Raw genomic sequence first — 22,958 nt, forward strand, 5'->3', positions numbered from 1 at the left:
CGCTGTGAGAGCCGTGCTAAGCAGAACTCGGCCCCATTGGAACGCTGCTCCCCTCTTGAGCTAAAAATAATTGCAAGGGCTAGCAAGATGGCTCATCCAGTAAAGGTCCTTTCCACCCATCCCAGGACCCACGTGGAGAACCAGTTCCCACAACTGACCCTCTTTCCTCCACACGCATGCCATAGCACATGTATGTGCTATGGCACACACATGCACAGTCACATACACAGCGCCAAAAACCTATAAAGGAAATAAACATTAAAAATATTTTGAAATAAGCTATTGCTTTTGTAGCTGGGAAAAGATCCAGCTGGTAAAATTCATGCTGAAGAGTCATGAAGACCTGAGTTCGGTGCCCATGTAAGAAGCCAGGCTTAGTACTTCATCCCTGTCATCCCAGTGCCAGGGAGCCGGGGACAGGAGGATGCTAGCTAGGGCTTGCTGGCCAGACATCCAGTGAGAAATTCGGTCTCAAAAACTAAGGTGCAGGGGCTGAGGAGATGGCTCAGTGGGTAAGAGCCCTTGGTAAACAAGAAGGAAAGCAAGAAGACCTGAGTTCAAATCTCTGCTATCCCCACAAAAGCCAGGCATGGCTGCTCATGCCCATAACCCCAGGATTGGGAAGCAGAGACAGGCAGATCCCAGGAGCTTGCTGGCTAGCCACTGTAGGTGAAACACTGAGCTGCAGGCTCACTGAGAAACCTGCAAAAACTAAAGCAGAGAGCAATGGAAGAGGACACCTGACAAGACAGCTGACCTCCACATGCCCCTACACACACACACACACACACACACACACACGTAATAATTTATGTTATGTAGATTGTTCACTTTTTGCATGCATGGGCTTCTGGGAACTGGGACCACTTTATCTTCGGCATCAGCGATATGTTGTGTTCTGTTAGGGTTAAGCAGCTGCTGACTTGGGGACATGTGACTGGCAAGTGCAGGTTTGGCAAGAGTGGAGCATCCCTTGTTCAGGGCATGATCTCACTTGCATCACCCGAGATGACAGCTTCTTCCAGGCCTCTGGACTTCTTAAAGAGTACCAGCTCTGCCATCGCTGTACAAACACACGCCCTGCCTCTGCCTCCTCTTATCCCCCACCCCCATATACCACACACATGCTAAAGTTGTTGTTCGGATCATACTGAGACCCTTTGTATTAGTTTGTTTGGTTTGTTTGTTTGTTTGTTTGTTTGTTTTATTCAGGGTTTCTCTGTGTAGCGCCGCCTGTCATGGAACTTGCTCTGTAGACCAGGCTGTCATCGAACTCAGAGTTCAGCCTGCCTCTGCCTTCCAAGTGCTGGGATTAAAGGCATGTGCTGCCACTGCCAGGCCTCCTGAGACCTTTTTAAAGCGTAACACCCCTGTCTTGAAGCTGTCCTGTCTCCAGGGGTCAGGGTGGTTGCTGTGCAGTGCTCCCTGACCTTCCCCTATGTCTGACCAGTAAGAATGAAAGGGGTTATCTGCGCTCATCTGTTTCCTCCTAGTCCATCAATAAAGCCATGGAGAAGGACCACGAGGAGTACAACATCGGTGTCCTGGACATCTATGGCTTTGAAATATTTCAGGTAAGGAAGCAGCGGAGGGAGGGGCCGGGGATGGCTCAGTGGGTGTGAGTACTTGCCATGCAGGCATGAGGGCTTGAGTTCAGATAAAATGGTGGTGTATACTTGTAATCCCAATGCTGTGGAGAGAGACAAAGGCTCACTGGGGTTTGCTGCCCACCAGCCTCACCCCCTAGGTTTAGTAGGAGACTTTGTCTTAGGGGAATAAGGCAAGGAGTGATGGCCCCCATATCCTCTCTCATCTCGGCATTCACAGTGAGGGGTCCTGCATACACACTCAAGAATACACACACACAGGAAAAATAAAGAAGAGGAGGGAGGTGAGAACCTAAGAAATACAAACAGAAAGAGAGAAAGAGAGGGAGCTGAAGAGATGGCTCAGAGGTTAAAAGCCTTTGCTGCTCTTCTAGAGGACCTGGGGTCGGCTCCTTATGTTTACATCAGTCAGTTTACAACCACTGTGACTCCAGCTCCAGGGGCTCTGATGCCCTCTTCTGTCCTCTGTGGGGATGTGTGGCACCCACACACATACTACATAAATAAAAGTGATAAATAGGAAGGAAGCAAGGAGGGAAGGGGGGTAGGGATGGTGGGTGGGAGAAAGGAAAGAAGGAAGAAAGGAAGGAAGGAAGGAAAACCATTGATTCCAGGTAAGGCCAGGTTGAACCATCAGAGCTTGGAAGGGAAGGTGATGTTTCCTCTGGCCTACAAGAAATAATTCTAGGCAACGAAGATGCAGCAGGCTCCAGCTCATCTTTGCCTTTGTGAGTTCTCCATGTACCTTTACCAAATTAGTTTCTCCTAAATATAAACCAAGCTTCCTCTATTGACGTAGCCAGGGTTTCTGAAACAGCTTTCACCGACATTTCAGTACATCACCAAGAAGTAAGTGACTTTTTAAATGATTTTGTGAAATGATTACAGGAAAGGACCTTCTTTTTTTTCCCCCCCAGAAAAATGGCTTTGAACAGTTCTGCATCAATTTTGTTAATGAAAAATTACAGCAGATTTTTATTGAGCTGACGCTAAAGGCAGAACAGGTAAGCAGTCCCTCATCCTTCATCCTGTTCTCTGTCTGATTTGCTTCAAAAATATAGATTTCTCTTTTGATGATCGATTTGGGTTTCTGTCTTGTATTAGGAAATGTACCCACCAAAATCAGCAGGAAAGCCATATGCCTTTGCAGTATTTTAGTCTTTGAAATGCAAATGCCATCTGCTCTGTGTTTCTTTCTCTGTCAGCAAGTGAAGCTAGGAGGCTGGACTGAGAGTGAGTTGTTTCTACAACTCTCTGTCCCATTGACCAAGGTGAAATGGGAGCCCTCGCCCTGACCTCCATTGTCAGGGAAACACCCCCAATCTTCCTCTTAAAGCATACATACTTTTAGCAACGTTGGCATTTGAGTTCTTGAGTTATGGCTTGCTTACGCTTTATTCTAAAAGTGCATTGTAGGTTCTCTGAGATTCCTGGTGTCATGTTATTTCAGATTTCCAGAGTCACCATCATAAATCAAAACCGGGGGTTTGAGGTAGCAGAAATTTCTTCTCTTATCATCAGGTGACAAGAGTCTAAAATCCAGCCTTGCAGCTCCTCCAGAAGCCTAAGGGAAACTCCCAAAATCCTAGGATTCTTTCTCTGCTGAATCCTGCTGGCTCTTGGCCTTCTGTGCCTGTGCTGGTTAAACTCTCCTTCCTACCTTACCTTCTGTTGCTCCATGCTCTAGCCTCCTTCTCCTTTTTCTCACTGAGACACTAGCCTTTGAGTTCAGGGCTTGCCCTATGTCCAGAGTGACTTAGTCGTGAGATCCTTAACTAATTATCTACAAAGACCTTATTTCTAAAGCTGGAATCCTGAGGTTCTGGGTGCACATGCTACACATATCAAATGCTGTCTAGGGACCATTTAGGTACTGGAATGTTAGCTCGCCACCACCGAAGATTGTCTGGGGTGATAACGACTAAGATGGAAGGAAGTGGGCAGGTTCTGGCTTGTAAAGGTACTTTATGAGGCTTAATAAGTTCAAGACCAACCTGGCTACAAGAGAAGTCTGTGATGGAGGAACTCAGGAAACAACAGTAGCTGTAGAGTAAGATCCAGTACATGTACCCTGTTGAGTCTAGTGTATAGGATTTGTTTGAAATAGCTAAGAGTCATCCAGAATGATTCCTAGCCTTGTATCCCCTTTTAAATTTTTATTTTATGTGTATGGATGTGTTGCCTGCATGTATGTCTGTGCACCACGGGCATTCTGGGTAATCATGGAGGCCAGAAGAGGGCATTGGATCTTCAAGAACTAGAGTTGCAGGTATTTGCGAGCTATCATATGAGAGCTTAGACCTGAACCTGGATCCTCTGCAAGAGCATCTGGTGTTTTTAACCTCTGCGCCATCTCTCCAGACCTGGCTTTGTATCTTGAAGAACTGGACAATGGCAAGGTTGTTATTGATTATTGAAAGCTAAACTTAGAAGGGTTAAGACTGTGGTGCGTGTGGTATGTGTGAGAGGCTCACTGTACATCTACTTGGAGATTCCCATGTGGAGATCGACTGAAACCACTAATAGAAGAGCTGAATGAACAGGAAGTATGGAAGTAGAGTCTCCAAGCTGCCTGTCACATGCAAAGTCCTAGAAAGATCTCCTCCTCCTCCTCCTCCTCCTCCTCCTCCTCCTCTTCCTCCTGCTCCTCCTCCTCCTCCTCCTCCTTCTCCTCCTCCTCCTCCTCTTGCTGTGATAAAACACCATGGCCAAAGCAACTTATAAAAGAAAGTGTTTAATTGGGCTTATGGCTCCAGAGGTTTAGAGTCCATGATGGCAGAGTGAAAGAATGGCAGCATGAACAGCTGAGAGCTCACATCTCAAGCCACAATCAGAAGGAGGAGAGCACACTGGAAACTGAAAGAGTCTTTTGAAACCTCAAAGCCCAACTCCAGTGACACACCTCTTCCAACAAAGCCACACCTCCTAATCCTTCCCAAACAGTTCCACCAACTGAGTATTCAAATAAATGAGTCTATGGGGGCCATTGTCATTCAAACAAACACATGGATTCAGAAGGATCAGGAGTTTAAGGTCATTCTTGGATACATAATGATTTCAAGACCAGCCTGCGACACATGAGACACTGTCTCAAACAATTATATGATATCAATTTTAATGTCTCAAGCAAAACATGAAAACCATTAAGTTATGAGATGTTTCTTTCCTATCAACCTCTTAGTGTATGTGAAAGGGATTCAAGTTTTCACTTTCATCGTGGTTTATGCAAGCTTTTAATTTCTGTTATCCAGGAAGAATATGTTCAGGAGGGAATTAGATGGACGCCCATTGAATATTTCAATAATAAAATCGTGTGTGACCTCATAGAGAGCAAAGTCGTAAGTACTAGCCTGCGGTCCCCTTTTACTGGTCTACCCTTCAGTGAACTTTCATTCTCTGTGCCCCGTGTCATTGCTTTACAACTGATAAGGAAATGACTCTTGCACAGAATTTTAGCAGTAACATTGGTAATGTGCGTATGTGTCGTGTGAAAATAAAATAGTAGGCTTTTATTGCCACATAAGAATTTTATTACACATAAGAATGTGTACAAGTTGCAAATGTTTGTTCCTGAATTCTAGAAGATAGCTCTTGGCTGTATGACAAAGCAAACGAGCATTCATAAAGAGGGCCACGTCTTCCAGTCCTGTCATGCACCCACATAGCAGGAACATGTATACAATACATACACACCAAAAATAAAAGTAAAGCGCTCTAAGGAGCTACCTAGCTTCTTGGAAATGGAGTTTCCTCCATCTTTAGGTCTGAATGATAAAACCTCCTTTGGGAATGTTAAGTGCATTTTTCCTGGAGGAACGACTGATGACCGAGATGGCATCTGGGTCTTGGAGCAGCGTGGCTTAAGAAGTGACCCCATGGGCTGGAGAGATGGCTCAGCAGTTAAGAGCACTGTCTGCTCTTTCAGAGGTCCTGAGTTCAAATCCCAGCAACCAGATGTGGCCCAGACCATCTATCCTGGGATCTGATGCCCTCTTCTGGCATGCAGATAGAGCACTCATAAGTGTCCCTATTGCTGTTGTGTATTTGGATGGCTCAGTGACCAGAGCCTTGCCTTCCTGGCCCCACTAGAACCCTCCTGGAATTATGAGCATCCTGGATGACGTGTGTGCCACCATGCATGCTGTGGGTGAGGGCGCCGACCAGACCCTGCTCCAGAAGCTCCAGATGCAGATCGGGAGCCACGAGCACTTCAACAGCTGGAACCAAGGCTTCATTATCCACCACTATGCTGGGAAGGTGAGGCCCGAGACCAAGGTTCAGCAGGACAGCATTGAGCCTCCTTTTGAGCCTTTAGGGGTGGGATTTGCTTTCCCATGAACCAATAGACATCCATGTGGTTTGTTCATCCAACAAATAGGACTTTTAAAGAATTTGAAGACATAAAGTACCGCCTACAGGGCTGCTTATTTTTAAAGTGTGAATCTCCCTGGTGTATCTCACAAACACTGAAGCAATAGATTCTCGTCTTGACAGCTGCAATCACAAATTTACATTCCTTCACTTTCCCATGGGCACTGGGACTATGAAGCAGGAGAAAGTGCACACTTTACAGTTTTCCCTTAAAAAGGGTTTGGGCAATCAGGTACCTACAGGGTACCCAACCATAGAATTTGGGGTCATGGCTCTTGGATGTTTCCTGGTCCTACAAAAATTCACAAATATACTCTTTCCTCCTAGCTGGTCATTGTCAACCAAGATCCCTGGGTGTGGGTTTTAGGGCAGATGGGCCCAGCTCTGGTGTCATTCTAAGAACAACTGCCAAGTCTCAGTTGATGTACTTGAGTGAGCACAAGGGCTCCCTTGTTCTTCTCTTAGCTAAAACTTTAACATATTGCCCAGACATGCTTGGGGATCCGCAGACAGCAGTCCCCTCACAGATCATCAGGGGAGGAAGGTCTTCATTGTCCATGCTTCATGACCATTTGTAGGTCATGGTCTGATAGCCTTTGTGAGACAGTACGAAGTGTGAAACCTCAAAGGCTACGGCTAAAAATGTCCATCTTCTGATGCGGATAGCCATACCCACTTAAGGATATTTTTAGCCGGAGAACTACATAGGATAAACTTTGATTTCCTTTCATTCTTGGCCAGGTTTCCTATGACATGGATGGCTTCTGTGAAAGGAACCGGGATGTGCTTTTCATGGACCTGATTGAACTCATGCAGAGCAGTGAGCTGTAAGTGCCCTTTATCCGTACAGCTTTGGATTTTTTTTTAAATGTGTATGGATATTTTTCCTGCATGTATGTCTGTGTGCCATGTGTGTGCCTAGTACTCAGAGAGGCCAGAAGAGAGCCTCAGAACTAGAGTTACAGATCGTTGTAAGCCATCATGTGGGTGCTAGGAATTGAACCCAGATCCTCTAGAAGAGCAGCCAGTGCTCTCAACTTCTCCAGCCCCGCGTCATCACAAACCAGTGATGATATTGTTTCAACCTACAAACCAGAGTGATTAGCGTCTGGCTCCTTTAGAACTACTGAGTCTGGCTTATAATTTGACTCTTGGCTTTTCTCAAAAGAGCGTCTCTCCTTCCAGTATTTGTCTCCTCCTTTGGTCCCCAATGTTTCCTCCTCCCAACAGCCATCTGTGTGCCTGGCTCCATCATCTTCGATACTGTTAGGAGGGAGAAACAGCATATTGACACTGGCCTAGAATAGCTATTTCTGACCATCAAGAGTAGAAAATCTAGCTCTCTACTTTGCCCTTGGGACAAAAACCAAAGGATTTTCCATGGTCACTCCGTTTTTGAAGGTGGCTAATGGCTTTGTAAGACCTGAATTAGCCTAAATGGCTGAAGCAATTGGAGACTGAGACATCTAGAAATCTAGAAGGAACTTTTCCACTGCTGTCCAGGGAGGGATCCCTGTGGCTCTGTTCTTGATTCCTATTGTAATATAAAGGGAAAATCTCACACAGTGTCTGGATCCCTTGAAGCAGATGAAGAAGGGCATCTTCACGTTCCTTGAGTGGCACCTCCCTTGACCTCCAGATGGTAGAGCACATCTATAGTAGGAACAGTGACAGCATCTGCATCAAGAACCTGGAGAGGGGCAGGCAGGGTGGTACACATTTTAATCCCAACACTTGGAAGGCAGAGGCAGGCAGATCTCTGTGAGTGCAAGGCCAGCCTGGTCTACAGATCAAGTTCCAGGACAGCCAGAGCTACACACACACACACACACAAAAATACCTATCTCAAACCCTGTCTCGAGGAGGCGAAGGAGGAGGAGGAGAAGGAAAAGAAACAGCAGAAGCCGACCACCACCTGGCATCTTATGTCAACCTGTCTGCCATCGCTCTGTGTAACAGATTCTACTCTGCACTATGGGAACATTGCCATCCTGTGCAACAACAGGGAGCTCACCCAGTGGGTCTGATGTAGAGACTGACCTGGAAAAGTCTGAGCATGTATAGCTCCATCTCCCGTGAACACCTGTGGAAGGTCACACCTAAGCTCTGCTTCTACAGAGACCCCAGGAGATGGAGAAGGTGCTTGCTGAAAAGGATTTGACCAGGGAGGAATGGCAGGTTGAACGGACATTGCCAGCTCCCAAGTCACTAGTCTGATGGTGTACAGGTGCTGTCTGTGCCTGTCCAGCAGTCCCCTATGGACCACTGAGGACTGGTCTGTATTGCTCAGCCACTGAGGGGTCACAAGCTAGTCTACAAGACACTTGAGCAAAATGAAAAGGTGGATAGAAAATAGTTTCTTAAGAAAGAAAAGAAACAGAAAGCCAACCCTGGGAGGAGCCTCTGTAGCAGGATGCATGCAAACATTCATTGTTGTTTATTTATTTTTGAGGTAGTGTCTCCCAGGCTGGCCTCCTGCCTTCACCTCCCAAGTGCTGGGATTATACATTTCTGTATGTGATGCTGGGATTGGCTCCAGGATTTCCTACATGCTAGGCAAGCAGTCTACTGACTGAACTGCATCCCCAGCCAGGGATAAGTACTTTAAGGACCAGCAACAATTGCAGCAACTTTCCAATAAAATCCTAACTGCAATGAAAGCAAGACAGGCCTTCCTTTCCTAGCCCCGGTGAAGAGCTGTTCTTGCTTCGTTTAAAGTCTACCTGCAAAGCCTCCTCTCACGCTCCCCCTTGCTTCTGCTCCACCACCATTCTCCCCATACTGGCGCTCTATGATCATTCTGTCCCATGGGAGGTGCTCCACCCCCACCCTCCCCTCCTCCATGCTGGCACCCCACCACTGTCCTTTGCCCAAACTTCTTCATACCCACTTTTGAAATGTCAGATTTCTTTCTATTCAAAATGCATAACGCTCTCCTCTGAGAAGGTCAGGGAGGCCATGAGTTCTGGCTTGCAGGGTTTCTTGGCAGCCAGGTAAAGACTCACTTTCAGAGATGGTTTTTAATTATTAAAACTCCTGCCAAGTTCAAGAGTGATTGATGGGCCCACATAAACTCCTGTCGTCTAGATTCAGCATACTGTTTGATAATATGATTGCTGTAAAAAAAAAAAAAAAAAATCTATGGATATGTCTGGTCAGGTTAGAAGTAGACAGATAGGGAAACTTCCTGGAAATTTCTAAACACCGAAGAGTCACTCAGAGAGGAGGGAGTTTGGTTTGTTATATTATGTGGGCCACTTCATTCACTGAGTCAGTTATAAGATTTTTATGCTCTGGTTCAGACACAGGGACATTAACATAACTAGACATGTCCTCGACCTGTGTGCTAGTCGGGTGCTTGGTTTGAGTTACTGAGGGAATATATTCCGCAAACAAAGTCTCAGCAACTTGTGACCTGCTGCACTTAGAACTGGTCACACTCTGTCAAGGGGCTGTGGGACAGTATTGCATACTGGCCACTAGCAAGCAGAGGCCATTCATGCTGCTAAATATCCTGCAGTGTGGGACTGAGGATATGGTTCGGGCGTGCTTAGCAGACACAATCCTTGGGTTTGTTCCCTAGTATCTCATAGTACCTGGCATGGGGCAGATGACTAATCCCAGCACTTGGATTGGAATGGAGACAGGAGAATCAGGGATTCAGGGTCATCCTGGGCGACATGGGAAGTTTGAGATCAGCCTAGAATATGTAAACCATGCCTCAAAGCAAAAAAAAAAACAAAAAAACAAAAACAAAGACCCTAAGATGTGTAGGACACTCTTCTTTAAGCCCCATCAAAGAATTGCCCAGGTGTAACAATCAGTGATGATCAGACTTAGAAATGGGTGCTCGGAAGCAGAGCACGCAAACTTCGATGCCCCATCTCACACACTCAGGGCTCTAACCTAGCTAGCTTGGCTTCACAAACCCACCCTGTCTTCCATCCCACTCTGCAGTGTCCTGTCCTCCAGCCTTCAGTTCCAGGTGCTGGGGTGTCCCAAACTTATTTCCTGGGTTGGGGTCCTGAAGCATTGCATCTTACAATTCTTTTCTTCTCTGTCTTCTGTCTGGTGTTCATTTGCCCACGTTACATCCTGCGGGCTTGTACCATAAGTCACATGGCATTTCTGTGGCCGGTGTTAGATGCTTCTGGACAGCACATCCAGCCCCCACAGAACTGAGAGATTGCTGATCCATCCTCTTTCTCCCTTTCCAGGCCTTTTATAAAGTCTTTATTTCCTGAAAACCTGCAAGCCGACAAAAAAGGGCGCCCAACGACCGCAGGAAGCAAAATAAAGGTTGGTTCTATTCTGGGAAGTTTTCAGATCCCTATAAGAGCTGGAGTTCTCTAACAGTCAGGAACTGTGACCCAGGGCCAGAAGGTCAGGTTGGTCATAAGGAGTATGGTCACAGAAATGCCCAGAAGTTAGGCTACTTGAAGAAAAGAAAAGAAAAAAAAAAAAAAGTCGCAGGATGTAGCTGAATTTGACTTGGCTGTACTGATCCCCCAGACGGATATTAAGTACCTCATGGCTTAATGGCCAGCACGTAATAATCAGTTCTTTTAAAGAGGAAATGGCATTAAAGTGAACCTGGGGGGTTTATGTTAAACTATCAGGATTTTGTGGTTCAGAGTCAAGTTCTGGACATTGATGATATGTTTCCAGGCCAGGCCCTCAAGGCATGCCAAGTATGAAGCATGCCAGAAACCCCAGTTCACCCTTAGGTGCGACTGACACATCCCTCCTCCCTGGGCCTTTTAGTCTCCTCCTTGCTGTGAAGTGCAAATACATCTGTCCAAAGGATGTTAGCAAATCAAAAGTGCTGTGGGTGGTGAGGAGTTTGAATCAAGAACACTTTATCCTGTAACTTTGACTACTTGATGAACTTGCTAAAGATAATACCCATTCAAAGAACTTTTTAGGGCTGGGGCTGGTCATGATTTAGTTGGTAGAGGGTTTGTCTGGAGTGCTCAGATCCTGGGTTCTATCCTTATTCAATCCATAAAACTGGGCGTGGTGGTGCATGTCTATAATCCCAGCCCTGGACAGGTAGAGACGGGATCATCAGCAGTTCAGGGTCATCTCTTGGCTATATAGTAAATTCAAGGTAAGGCTGGGATATATGACCCTATCTTAAAAAAAAAAAGAAAAGAAAAGAAAAGAAAAAGTGTTTAAATACATATGTACATAAATTGTACCAGCTAAATATGTCTCTAGTTGTATAATCAAAGAGATAAATGATTAATATTTCACATTTCAGTTGCCTGGTCTAAGTTATCGGTTTTTGGTTTTTTGTTTGTTTGTTTGTTTGTTTTTGCACATGCTTATTCCTTGCCCTAGACTGTGCCTTCCTGATTCAGTCTGTGCCTTCCTGATCGGCACCAGCACCACAGACACCATGGTTGTTACCATGGTTACTGCCCTCTGCTCTTGCATGTCCGACTGTTTCATGAACGAAGCCTGCCTTCCTGGTGCCCAATAACCTTCCCTGGGAAGAAACACTGGCTCTTATAAAGGGCATGGTTCCGGAAGAGTACCTTTTAGGTTTTGTGGATGAAGTCAGGCATAAGGTGGTGGTGTGCGTGTCTGTTTGTTTGTTTGCTTGTTTGCTGTTGCTTTGAGGTCGGAATATCTGGAATGTCCAGATGGATCAATAAGTGGTATTTGGTTCCCAGCACCATAACCAAACCCAACTAGTTCTAAGCTGCTTTTGGGCGAGTGTGGTAACACACAGCCAAGATGCCAGCACGGAGGGAGTAGAACTGGGGGTTTACAAGTCTGAGTCACAGGAAGGTGGGCGGCGGTGATGGGTGGTATGGTCCTCCCAGGTTTATGGTACTTGCCTTATAGTCTAGCACTGGGAAGGCTGAGGCAAGAGGCTCATGAGTTCCAGGCCAGTCTGGCTTACAAAATGAGAGTATCTCAGAAACAAAGACAGAATCCTGTCATGCTCAGCAAACCCTCGGGCGCCAGCCATTCTCCTGCATCAGCCTTCTCAACAGAAGACATCACTAACAATGCTCCCATGTCCACTGATGCAGCAGAGTTTTGGGCTGGTGGGCAGAGCCCTCTGGGTTGTAAGGACATCATGTCCTTAAGAGCCATTCCAAGACATGAACTGGGTTGGGGTTCCCAAGACGGAGAGTTGAAGGCAGAGAACAGAAGTGATTTTTTGGAGGCTCAGAGACTAACATCTGCATGAGAGGCTGACTCACGCCTTAGCCTGAAGGACCTAGATGAGGACAAGCTCTGGGCTGGAAACTCTAGTCATGAGACTGTCACGTTCAGATCCAAGGGCTCAGATCCCCCAAGGTTGTAGTGAGTCATTTCCAAGTGGTCTGGAATATTCCTCATGAGTGGGGGTGGGGGCCTCTTCATGCTCCTTTGGAGACAGTTTCCTTCCCTTCCTTCATATTTGTTTCTAGTTTCTAAAGTTACCGCCTTTCTGGACTGTGTACAGAATGTTTAGAACAGCACATTTGGGGCCTTTGCTTAAGGAGGTCAACCTGAAGTTTAATATCTAAAGGAATGTCTACTTGTACTCTCACCCAAATCCCTCCCTCCCTGATGGATCCTGTGACCTAATCTGCCTGGGGCCCGACAACAGTGAATGTCTCCTTATTTTATATGCCCTTCTGAAACATCTCTAAGGGATACAAAGCCATGGACCAGTCCCTCGTCCCTCCCATATCTACTATTTGGCAGATATCCAAAGAGTATACTGAAAGGGACTGCAGGTTTCTGGAGAGAAAATTCTACATTCAAGGTAGTTTTAATGTCGCATATTTTGGTGAATTATTTTAAAACATAAAACTGATCTATTGGATTTGATTAGAACTTGTCATTTGACGGACGCTTGCATCAACTTACTACAGTGAAAAATATTCTGCATTTACCGCTTATGTCTCAGCAGGGCAGGTTTGCTTCCCAGCACCCACACGGTGACTCACAACCGTCTATAACTCCAGGCCCGTGGGAATTCAACTCCCTCTTCTGGCCACCAAGAGCACTTACACCCACATACATGCAGGCAAAACATTCTTTTGCATAAAATTAAAATAAACCTGTTAAATAAACGTATATTACATTTAAGAATGCTTGGTTCTGAGGCTTCATTCAGTTTTTGCATTGTAATTGGAAAAGGCTAGCGGAGAGATTAGAATGACAGTTTCATGCTAGACAGAACAGACTCAAGCTCCGAGTCAGCCAAGGTGGGCACACCCGGCGTTACCAGAGTGCCTGCAGCTAGGATGGGGGATGGTGAGCTACAGCTCCATTTACTGGGGTGTCTGTTCCTGCCTCAGGAAGACATCAGAGATTTTCTAGTTTTATCTACCCGTGTGGAGGCCGCAGCTGGAAGAACCAAAGCTCAGAAACAGACTCACTGAGCACCTTTCAGATAGCAGAGCCAAGAGCACCTCTGGGGCTAAGGGTTAACCAGGCCATATCCTGAGCCTCTTGGTTTTGCATTTTGACTCCCACTTCTGATGAATAATGCTGGTCCCTTTCTCTTTAACCAATGCTGGAGTCCGAACTAATCCAGTTAGATTCCTAGTCACCTCAGGGGACATGGAGTGTGACCCATAGCCATTTTTGAAATTCAGGGTAACTGCAACTAATGTGTATTCCTGTTTGTTTTAGCTATTCCACAACCAGGCAGTTCTATCTCATCCAAGTTTACCCCGTTAATTCCTTTCCTGCCACACTAAACTATTCCATACCACTATTCCATACGAGAGCACTGTGGTTAAAAAAACGTGGACTTGGTTTCAAGCCTGAGCTTCGTTGCTTACAAATTGTGTTGTCCAACATCCCAAGAAATCCTTCTTCCTGCGAGGCTTGATGTTGTCATTTGAGAAAGCAAAAGCAGTAACTGTCAGGACTTCCCAGGATTGCCCAGGATTACCCATGACTGTTACAAAGAGAGCTATATCAGGGGCCACAGGAAGTGCCCCCCGGCCCCTGGGGGCTTCTCTTATGCTGCAGTGCGAAGGAGGTATGCTGCCACCTGCTTAAGACTGAACAGCAGGAAATAAAAACCGCTGCCAAAGCTGGAAGTGAATGAGAAATGCAGTCTTCAGAATGGAGAGCTGGGAGTGGAGGCAGAGACAGGTAGATCTCTGTGATGTCTGAGGGCAGCCTGGTCTACATGGTAAGTTCCAAGACAGTTGGGACTCGTCAGCCCCTCTCTCACCTCCCCTGACACGGAGCAAAGATCATCATGTTTGTTTCCCATCAGCAAAGATGGGAAAGCTGTGGTAGGGTAACCCCTATACCACCTCTGGCCTCAATTTCAGACAGTGCACCAAAAAAAAAAAAAAAAAAAAAAAAAAAAGCTGTTTTGTGCATGTTTACACAAGCGCTCCATTCACCGAGGAACATTTTGCTTTGACTCTGCTCATCAGCTTTCTAGGGGTTTCAGATTCCCTAAGTGCATGACCACAGAGGAGCCCTAGTCAAGAGCTGGCTGTCTCTTGACAGCAGAGCCCTTCTGCTGACTGGGAGCACTCTCTGGTTTCCTGTCAGGCCTTCCCACTGTTTTCCTTGAGAGGTTTTCTCTCTGCCTGCTGACTTTGCCTAAGTGGAGCATCCAGGCCCCCGGGGTGTGCTCAGCTGTGCGGTGGGGCTGCTGATGTGAGCTCTCCTTCCGTTTCTTCCACATGTGCGATTTTCATGATCTCAAATAATCCTAAGCAAGCCCAGCCTTCTTTATGTGGCTTTTTCTGCTTGAGTTCAGCCCTGTTCTGGATAGAGAATTTTATATGGAGTCATTTTGCTGTATAAAATTGTGAAGATGTAACATATCCCACAAGGAAACTACAGAGAGATTGCAGATTTTTTATACTAATGACAGTTTATTCACATTGTATCCCAGCTGTAGCCCCCTCCCACATTCCCTCCTAATCCCACCCTCCCTCCTTTTTCTCTTCCCATGCCCCTCTCCAAGTTCACTGATAGGTCCTCCTCCCCTTCCATCTGACCCTAGCTTATTAGGTCTCACCAGGACTTGGCTGCATTGTCTTCCTCTGTGGCCTGGCAAGGATATGAGATTGCAGATTCTTAAAGGGACAAATCAAGGGGGATGCTAGATAAAATGGCATGTAGGACATTCCTGAATGAGCACTTTGTTTTCATCATTTTTTCTTATTTATTTATTTGTTTGTTTGTTTGTTTGTTTATTTGTGTGTGTGTGTGCGCGCGCGTGCACGTGAGCTATGTGTATGTGGGTACCCACAGATTCCTTGGAACTGGAGTTATAGGCAATTGTGAGCCACCCTACTTAGGTGCTAGGAACCAAATTAAGGTCCTCTGGAAAAGCAGAAAGCTCTCTTAACTACAAAGCCATTTTTTCGACCTCTTTCTCATTTTATTTAAGAGATTCTTCATAGATGACATGAACAGGAAAAGGATTTGAAAGTTTATTCCTGCTTATAATTTTAGACAAACAAAAAATTATCAAGAACCAGGCATGGGTGTGTGTGGCTATAAACCCAACACTTGGGATACTGAGGCAGGAGAATCAAGAGTTCAAGGTCACCCTTGGCTAGGTTAGAGAATAGCCTAGGATGCCTAGGACTCTGTCTCAAACACACACACACACACACACACACACACACACACACACGCACATTAATGCAAATTTATTTATAGTGACCAAAGCCAGTACAAATTGAATTTAATTTGTTGGCAATGGCACCATTCCCAATGGAAAAAAAAATCACATGTGAAGATTTACTTGGTTTTCTTTCTGTATTTAACTCTTTTATTTGTTAACTGTACTGAAAGTGCCTAATTGCTTTCAGTGTTCAAATTTCTTGCTCCTAAGTGTGATAAAAATCACCGTAAAAGTCAACAGCACTTTAAAGCTGTTCTGGACACCTGGCTCGGGCACAATGACAGACGATTTGTTTCTAGCCATGATCTCCAAGCTTGAGTTGTGCAGGTTGTGTTTGGAAACGTGTCTGCCATAGATGGAGAGTTCCTTATCTCAGCTGCTCTTGTTCTTCCCACTAGAAACAAGCCAATGACCTCGTGAGCACCCTAATGAAATGTACGCCCCACTACATCCGCTGCATAAAACCAAACGAAACCAAGAAGCCCAAAGACTGGGAGGAGAGCAGGTATGTTCCAGGGAGAAAGAGGAGGGGTGAGGCCAGCTGAGGTGGGCTGGCACGCGTGACCTCTGCCTCAGGTGAACCAACCTGTGTCATAGAAGGAGGCATACATGTCTCTTTGGTTTTTTTCTTCACATCTGTGTGATATTTCACCTTGTCTTGTCTTTCCTTAACGGCTTAGCAGTATCATGCCATCCAGAATTAGTTTACAGTGTTGTTCTTGGCTAGTCTGGAGGCAGGTGTTAAAACAAACCTGAGTACTTAGAGTCACTGTGGTTTTAAAATTCTTTTGAGGCTCTGTTTAGATGTGCATGTTTAGATATACAGCGTGTGGCCTATGTAGGAGGCTTAGCTCAGAGAAGACCTGGGGGGTCAGGCAAGAGTGATTGGCTGACAGAGTGTAGTCTGGGAAGATCCTCAGACTGGTTAGAGGTCCCAAGCACCCCATGGAAGAGCAGCGTGAAGGAGGGATGAGGCTAAAGGAAATGGATGGACCATGAGTGCTGAGGTATCCGGGTGCCTGAAGAAGCCTTTGGCATTCTTCCTCCTGCAAGCGGCATTTGGAAAGTGATCCATGGAAGGTGAAGTGATGTGGCTGAGTTGGTAAAATGGCTGTCTAAAATGCATAAAGCCTTGGCAAGGTTTTGATCCCCAGCACCTGGCATGGTGGAGCAGGCATTCCACCATGCTTGTTGAGGCTGCTGCTTTTACTTTCTTTGATACAGGGTCTTATTCTGTAGCCCTGAATTGCCTGGACTCACTGTGCAAACCAGGCTGACCTCAAACTCATGGAGACTCACCTGCCTCTGCCTGCTGAGTTCCTGAGTGCAGGAATTAAAAGGACGTGCAACCATGCCCAGCCTAGCTTATTTTAAACAAGGCTTTTGGGGATCAGACTCCGGCTCTCATGTTTTTAAGGCAAGCATTTTACCAGATAAGCTATTTCTTTAGACCCAAAGTACCACAATGGCGTCAAATCTGGAACTAGACTGGGATTTAGGACTATGCCTTGCAGCTACGCAGCATAACCGATTTGTGTGCGATACAGTGTCTTCCAAATGAAGGTCTAGGACACCGTGACTATCAGTGAGATCTGTTCTCCATGGTCTGCCCTATCTCTAACAAGTGTGCACAGCCTCTTCACTCACATGTACAAATACATGTGCTCCTGCACACAGAAGGGTGGTGTCAGGGGCAACCTTAGAAAAAGCTGGCAACAAAAGTACCACTACGAGGTACCTACATCCACTGTTTCTCCATTTCAAGCCCTTCCACCTCGCTTCTCCACCTGTCTCCAGTAAATAACCTTAAACAAAAGCATTTTTCTTGAGGCTAGAGGTGGCTCAGCCGTCACGAGCACGCACTGCCCTCGCACAGGACCCAAGTTTGGTTCCCGGCGCCCACGTCATGTCTTTGGCCTTGTCAGGCACCTGCACATGGCCACTTACAGACACACGCAAGTACACAAAATTAAAAATAATAAAAGTAAATCAAGAAAAAATAAAACCTATCTGTCTTACAAACAAAGTCCCACTCCCCAGCCTCAAGCCAAGAGCCCCACTAAAAGGTTTTCTTGGAAAGAAATGGCACAGTAGATTCTATTTGGACCTTCCCCGACACTGATGCTGACATGGGCTGACGTGATGGCTCTGTCTGTAAAGGTCCTCATGTAAACCAGACCTGAGTTTGATTTCCAGTACCTATATAAAAATCCTGAGCATGTTGGCTTGTGCTTGTAATGCCAGAGCTGGAGGAGGCAGAGACAGGTAGATCCTTGGGGCTTGCTGGCCAGTGAGCTTCAGGCTCCCGCCCACTCCCTCCCCATCTCCTCCTCTACTCTCCCCAACACGATGCACTGGAATATCAGAAAATAAAAATATATGCTATAATCTGGATAGGATTTTGCAGAGATGCTTTTCTTGCTGTGTCCTCCTCCTTTTCCTTCCCTCCCTCCACTCCTCCCTCTCCTTTTCCCCTCACCCCCCAGCCCCTCTTGACCACTCTTAGCTGAATTCCAGCAAGAACACAGTAAGCAGCCGCACTCAGTGTTTTAAGAAAGCTCAGGGTGAGAGCTGATGAGCGCTGGTGCACATTTCCAGCCGGACTGCTCCCCCTCGGGTTTAATCACAGATTAAACCTCCCTTGTGAGTGTGAGGGGCTGGAGTCGCTGGTGGGAATTATCACGCTCAATTGAAGTTCTTGGTGGAGAGGGTTACTCATTCCAGGAGTTTATGAGGTATGGGGTTTTTCCTTTTCCTGTTGAAATGTGTTTTTGTTTGGCTTCTGGCAAAGTGGCTGGCCTTGGATTCTGAACGACTGTTCTCAGGCTGTGGTTTGCCTGAGTGAGAGAGTGAGTGAGAGAGAGAGAGTGAAGACAGTCCTGAGGGTGACTCCTCCCACGGGGTAGAAATGGTGACCTAGGGGGACAGTTGGACTTTGACAAGCCAAGGCCTACCAGTAACGATACTCCAGAAAAAGCAACGTGGGTCCTTCGTTGCCTGGAAGTTCTTTAACTCGTTCCAGGATTTGCTAGACTGTCACGCAGCAGAAAATCTTATGTAAGAAATTTCCTGAACCTTGATGCCACTTCAACAAAATCTCACTTGATGTAGGCTGGAGAGAGAGCTCAGTGTAGACTGCTTGCACAGCCTGACTTTAGGATCTAAGTTTAGATCCCTACGTCCACACGAGGGCTGGCCTGTTGGTGTCTGCCTCTAATCCTAGCATGACAGTGCCGAGAAAGACAGCCTCTGGGGGCTCGCAGGCCAGCCGGCCTAACCAGAATGGCAAGCTCCGGGCTGGGGAGATGGGCCACTTGCTGCTCTTCAGGAGGACCAGAGTTCAGTTCCTGGCAACCACGCCACAGCTCACAACAGCTCCAGGGGGACCGATAAATAGCAAGCTCCAGATTCAGCAAGAGACCCTGTCTCAAAAACCAAGGTGATAATAGTGGGATTGAGGAAGACGTCCCACTATTAACCCCTGGTCTCTTCATCACCGATATGGACGGGTATATTGTGTGCGGTGCTCACATCCGGCATCACGTGTGTCAGGGTCAGAAGACAATGTATGGGAGTCCGGTTTTTACCTTCTGTTGTGTGGTCTCAGGAATTGACCTCAGGTCCCCGGGCTCTGGAGCAGGTGCCTTTTCGTGCTGGCCATCCACCATCCTGTGAGGCTGTGTCTTCACAGAGGGAATATTCTTTCCTGTGTGGTTCATGGGCCAGGACTATGTGCGGAGAACTGGCGTGTGGTTCCCTGCCTGAGGCTCGGAGAAAAGGCAGTGTTTGGGCATAGTGCATTGAAAGCCACAGACCGGAAGTAGGCGGAAGTAGGCACCTCCAGGCTGGGGGAGGGCTCCACAGCTATGAGCTCTTGCTGCTCTTGCAGAGGACCCAGGTTCAATCACCAACACCCAGTTACAGGGGCTCTGGTGCCCACTCCCTCCCACAATGTTCATACACACTAGCAAATACTCAGACATAAATTTTTTTAATTAAATTGTTTTTTTAAAGAGAGAGATAAATGGGTACTTCTGCGTTGTTTTTTTTTTTTTTTTTTTTTTTTTTCTTATTAGGTAAAAGGGCAATAGTTTGTATTTGGAGAAACAAACAAAAAACTAGTAGCACCAAAGAGACAGAGACAGAGATATGTAGAAAGACGTATAATTGATACATATTTTAGGCCATTCTTAACTTAGTCATTTGAAAAATCCTAGAAGTACGGTCTCATTGAGTCTAGGATTGACACTAGAGTTGAATGATTAAAAACAGCACCTGATTCAGCAAGTTCTTAATTTTGTTGGAAAAAACCATAATTTTATCTGTGATCCAAAGGTCAAGTGTATGGAGCTTTATTTTTATCAACAGGTTTTTAGTGTCTATGTTTACTTGTTTATTCAAAGAGAGGTACACCACATGGACGGAGGGCAAAGGATAACCTATGAGTGTTTTTTCTCTACCTCGTGGGTTCCAGAGATGGAACTCAGATTATCAAGTTTGGGGGCAAACGTCTTACCCGCTGAGCTATCTCACCAGCTCTGATTCTTTTTTTTTTTTTTTTTAATTATTATTTATCTATTACGTATACAGTGTTCTCTCTGCATGGCAGCAGAAGGTACCAGATCTCAGTATAGATGGTTCTGAGGCACCATGCGCTTGCTGGGAATTGAACTCAGGACCTGTGGAAGAGCAGCCAGTGCTTTTAACCTCTGAGCCATCTCTCCAGCCAAGCCCTGATTCTTATTTGAGATGGGATCTCACTGAAAAGTCCAGGATGGCCTTGAATGTCTATGCACAATGGATTGGATCCTCCTGCCAATGCCTCTCAAGTAGCTAAGATTAAAGGCACAGGCCTTTATGCCTGACTTCGGGTTTTTCTTTTGCTGTAGTGCTGTAAAACAGATGTGTAATGTCTTCTTGTATGATTACAGGAGATTATATTTCTCAGTTCATATGAGGTTCAAGAGTTCATCTTGGACACTATTACAGTCTTGTAAAGATGCCCCCTGCAGCTTGCTAGTAGCAGCTGTGCTGGGGGTGGGCGCAGTGGGAGGGGAGAGTAGTTAGAAGAGAAAGCTGACTAGGTGGCAGGGTAACAGAATTATCGAGTAACCTCCCTGTCCCATCTTCTTTTTTCAGAGTAAAGCATCAAGTAGAGTACCTAGGACTCAAAGAAAACATTCGAGTGAGAAGAGCTGGTTATGCCTATCGGCGTGTCTTCCAGAAGTTTCTACAGAGGTACCTAACCGGTTATCACCAGACTCTGTGTGTGTGTGTCCAAATGAGCTTATTTATCCATTTAAAGCACATATCAAACAGATTTCGGCGCAGCAGTGGAGTCAGGCATCCATTCCCACAACTACTTTTAGACTGTTTTACTGCTCTGAAAAGCCCCGCCTCCCGTGGTTGTCGCCATCTCGCCATCTCTCCTCTATCCCTCCCCCCCTGCACCCCCTCGCACCCCCCTCCCCCGCCGCGAGGCAGTCGGCCATCTGCTTTCTGTCACTGTCAACTTGCCTGAGTCACATACATGTCCTCCGTGGCTGGCTGCTTTCACACCGTGGTGTTTCCAAGAGTCCTCAGTGGTATAGTACGTCTACATCTCCCGTCTCTTCATTGGTGGATATTATTCTATTGTATGGACATACCACATCTTACCTGCTCAGTTGGTGAATATCAGTGGCTTCCATTTAGGAGCTGCTATGGATGATGTTGCCGTGACAGTTCTTGCACAGGCTTTGGGGAGGTCGATCAGATGTAAACCTAGACGTGGGATCGCTGAGTCATCTGTTTAACTCTCGGGTTTACCGCCGAGTGGGTACACCGTGTTGCATCCGCGCCCACGGGATCCGAGGCTTCCATTTTATCCCAGCCTGTACCAGCATACGCTAATATCTGACTAGCCTTGCTAGTGGGCGTGAAGTGGCAGCTCGCTCTGGTTCTGATTTGCATTTCCCAGATGGCAGAGGATATGCAAAACCCTTCCTGAGCTTATTGGCCATTTGTACTTCCTCTTCAGAGAAATGTTCAGGTTCTTGGCAACGTCTCCCCCCCCCCCTTTTAAGGTATTTTTGTCTTTTATGAAAGATATATTATAGAATATATATCGCGTTAGTAAGCCATCTGTGGACTGAATCACCAGGTTCAAGAATTTATGATAATCATGACATGGGAGGGGTGGGGCTGGACCTGACAGGGCGGATTAGTAGTCTGAAAAGAATTGCAAGAAAATATTTAGCCTACCTAAGGGAAAAAAAATCTAGGGCATTTAATTTCAAATACTCTGTAGAATCCATGTTCAGAGGCTTTCCGTGCAGCCCTGGCTGCCCTGCAACTTGCTACATAGACCAGGCTGGCCTCAAATGCAAAGACCCACCTGCCTCTGCCTCGGGAGCGCTAGATTTAAAAGCATTCGTCACTATGTCCAGCTCACGTTTAAATTTAAACTGATTTTTGTATTCCCTTGAAAGTGTGTTTGAACAGCAGGTGGGTGGTGGCACACCTTTGATTCCAGCATTTGGGAGGCAGAGGCAGGGAGATCTTCGCCAGCCTGGTGTACAGAGTGAGCTCCAGGACAGCCAGAGCTACACAGAAAAACCCTGTCTCAAAAAAAAAAAAAAAAAAAAAAAAACAGAAACAGAAAGTGTGTTTAACAGGACCATGTTTAAGTGGCCTCACTCTGCGTTGTGTGTTCTGAGAAGGATAAACTCGGTGTTCTTAAAGTCTGAAGCCGTTCTAACTTGCCTGGTTTTTCTGAAGAGTGGTTCTGTTTATTTGATTTCCTTTAAGAACGATAGTATTGGGAGCGCTGGGCAAATAGCTCAGAAGCCTAGCATGCAGGAAGCTCCGGGTTCAGTCTTCAGGCTTGGTGAAGACCTGAGAGATGGCTCAACAGTTAGGAACAGCACGTGCTGCTCTTGCAGAGGACCCAGGTTCAACTTCCAGAATGCATAGTGGCATCTCACAGTTAACTGTAACTCCTGTTCTAGGGGATCCAATGCCCCTTTCTGGCCTTCTAGGATACCAGGCACATATGTGGCATACATACATATGTGTAGGAAAATTACTTATGCATATTTTAAAAATCTGTTAAACAACAACAATAATAATAAAATCTTTTTAAACATGTAATTGATTACAAAGAAAGAAAAGGAAAGACAAAATAAAAACAAAACCACGAGTGGGGTTATGTTTTAGTAGAGGTCCTGGCTGCCTGTGCCAAGACCTTCCTGGGTTCAGTCCCCAGCACCACAAAAAAAAAAAAAAAAAAAAAAAAAATTAAAAGAAATGAAAACCTCTGTATGCAAAGGCTGGGGCTGTGGAGATGGCTCCGAGGTTAAACGCAGCACTCACTGTTCTAC

At 46.1% G+C, this 22,958-nt stretch overlaps 1 protein-coding gene across 1 annotated transcript in view; it reads left to right on the forward strand.

The window, feature by feature from the left end:
• Window positions 1-22,958, forward strand: part of Myo1e (myosin IE) — a 184,148-nt gene that overhangs the window by 129,467 nt on the left and 31,723 nt on the right. The window contains exons 11-18 of the mRNA XM_055598039.1: window positions 1,494-1,574; window positions 2,525-2,611; window positions 4,859-4,945; window positions 5,697-5,864; window positions 6,720-6,805; window positions 10,196-10,277; window positions 15,996-16,102; window positions 20,737-20,835. Coding sequence (XP_055454014.1) covers window positions 1,494-1,574; window positions 2,525-2,611; window positions 4,859-4,945; window positions 5,697-5,864; window positions 6,720-6,805; window positions 10,196-10,277; window positions 15,996-16,102; window positions 20,737-20,835 — 797 coding nt within the window. The remainder of the gene's footprint in view (window positions 1-1,493; window positions 1,575-2,524; window positions 2,612-4,858; window positions 4,946-5,696; window positions 5,865-6,719; window positions 6,806-10,195; window positions 10,278-15,995; window positions 16,103-20,736; window positions 20,836-22,958) is intronic.

Source organism: Psammomys obesus, unplaced genomic scaffold (genome assembly GCF_907164565.1).
Source record: "Psammomys obesus unplaced genomic scaffold, mPsaObe1.curated_primary_1811, whole genome shotgun sequence".
In the NCBI taxonomy this organism is placed as follows: domain Eukaryota; kingdom Metazoa; phylum Chordata; class Mammalia; order Rodentia; family Muridae; genus Psammomys; species Psammomys obesus.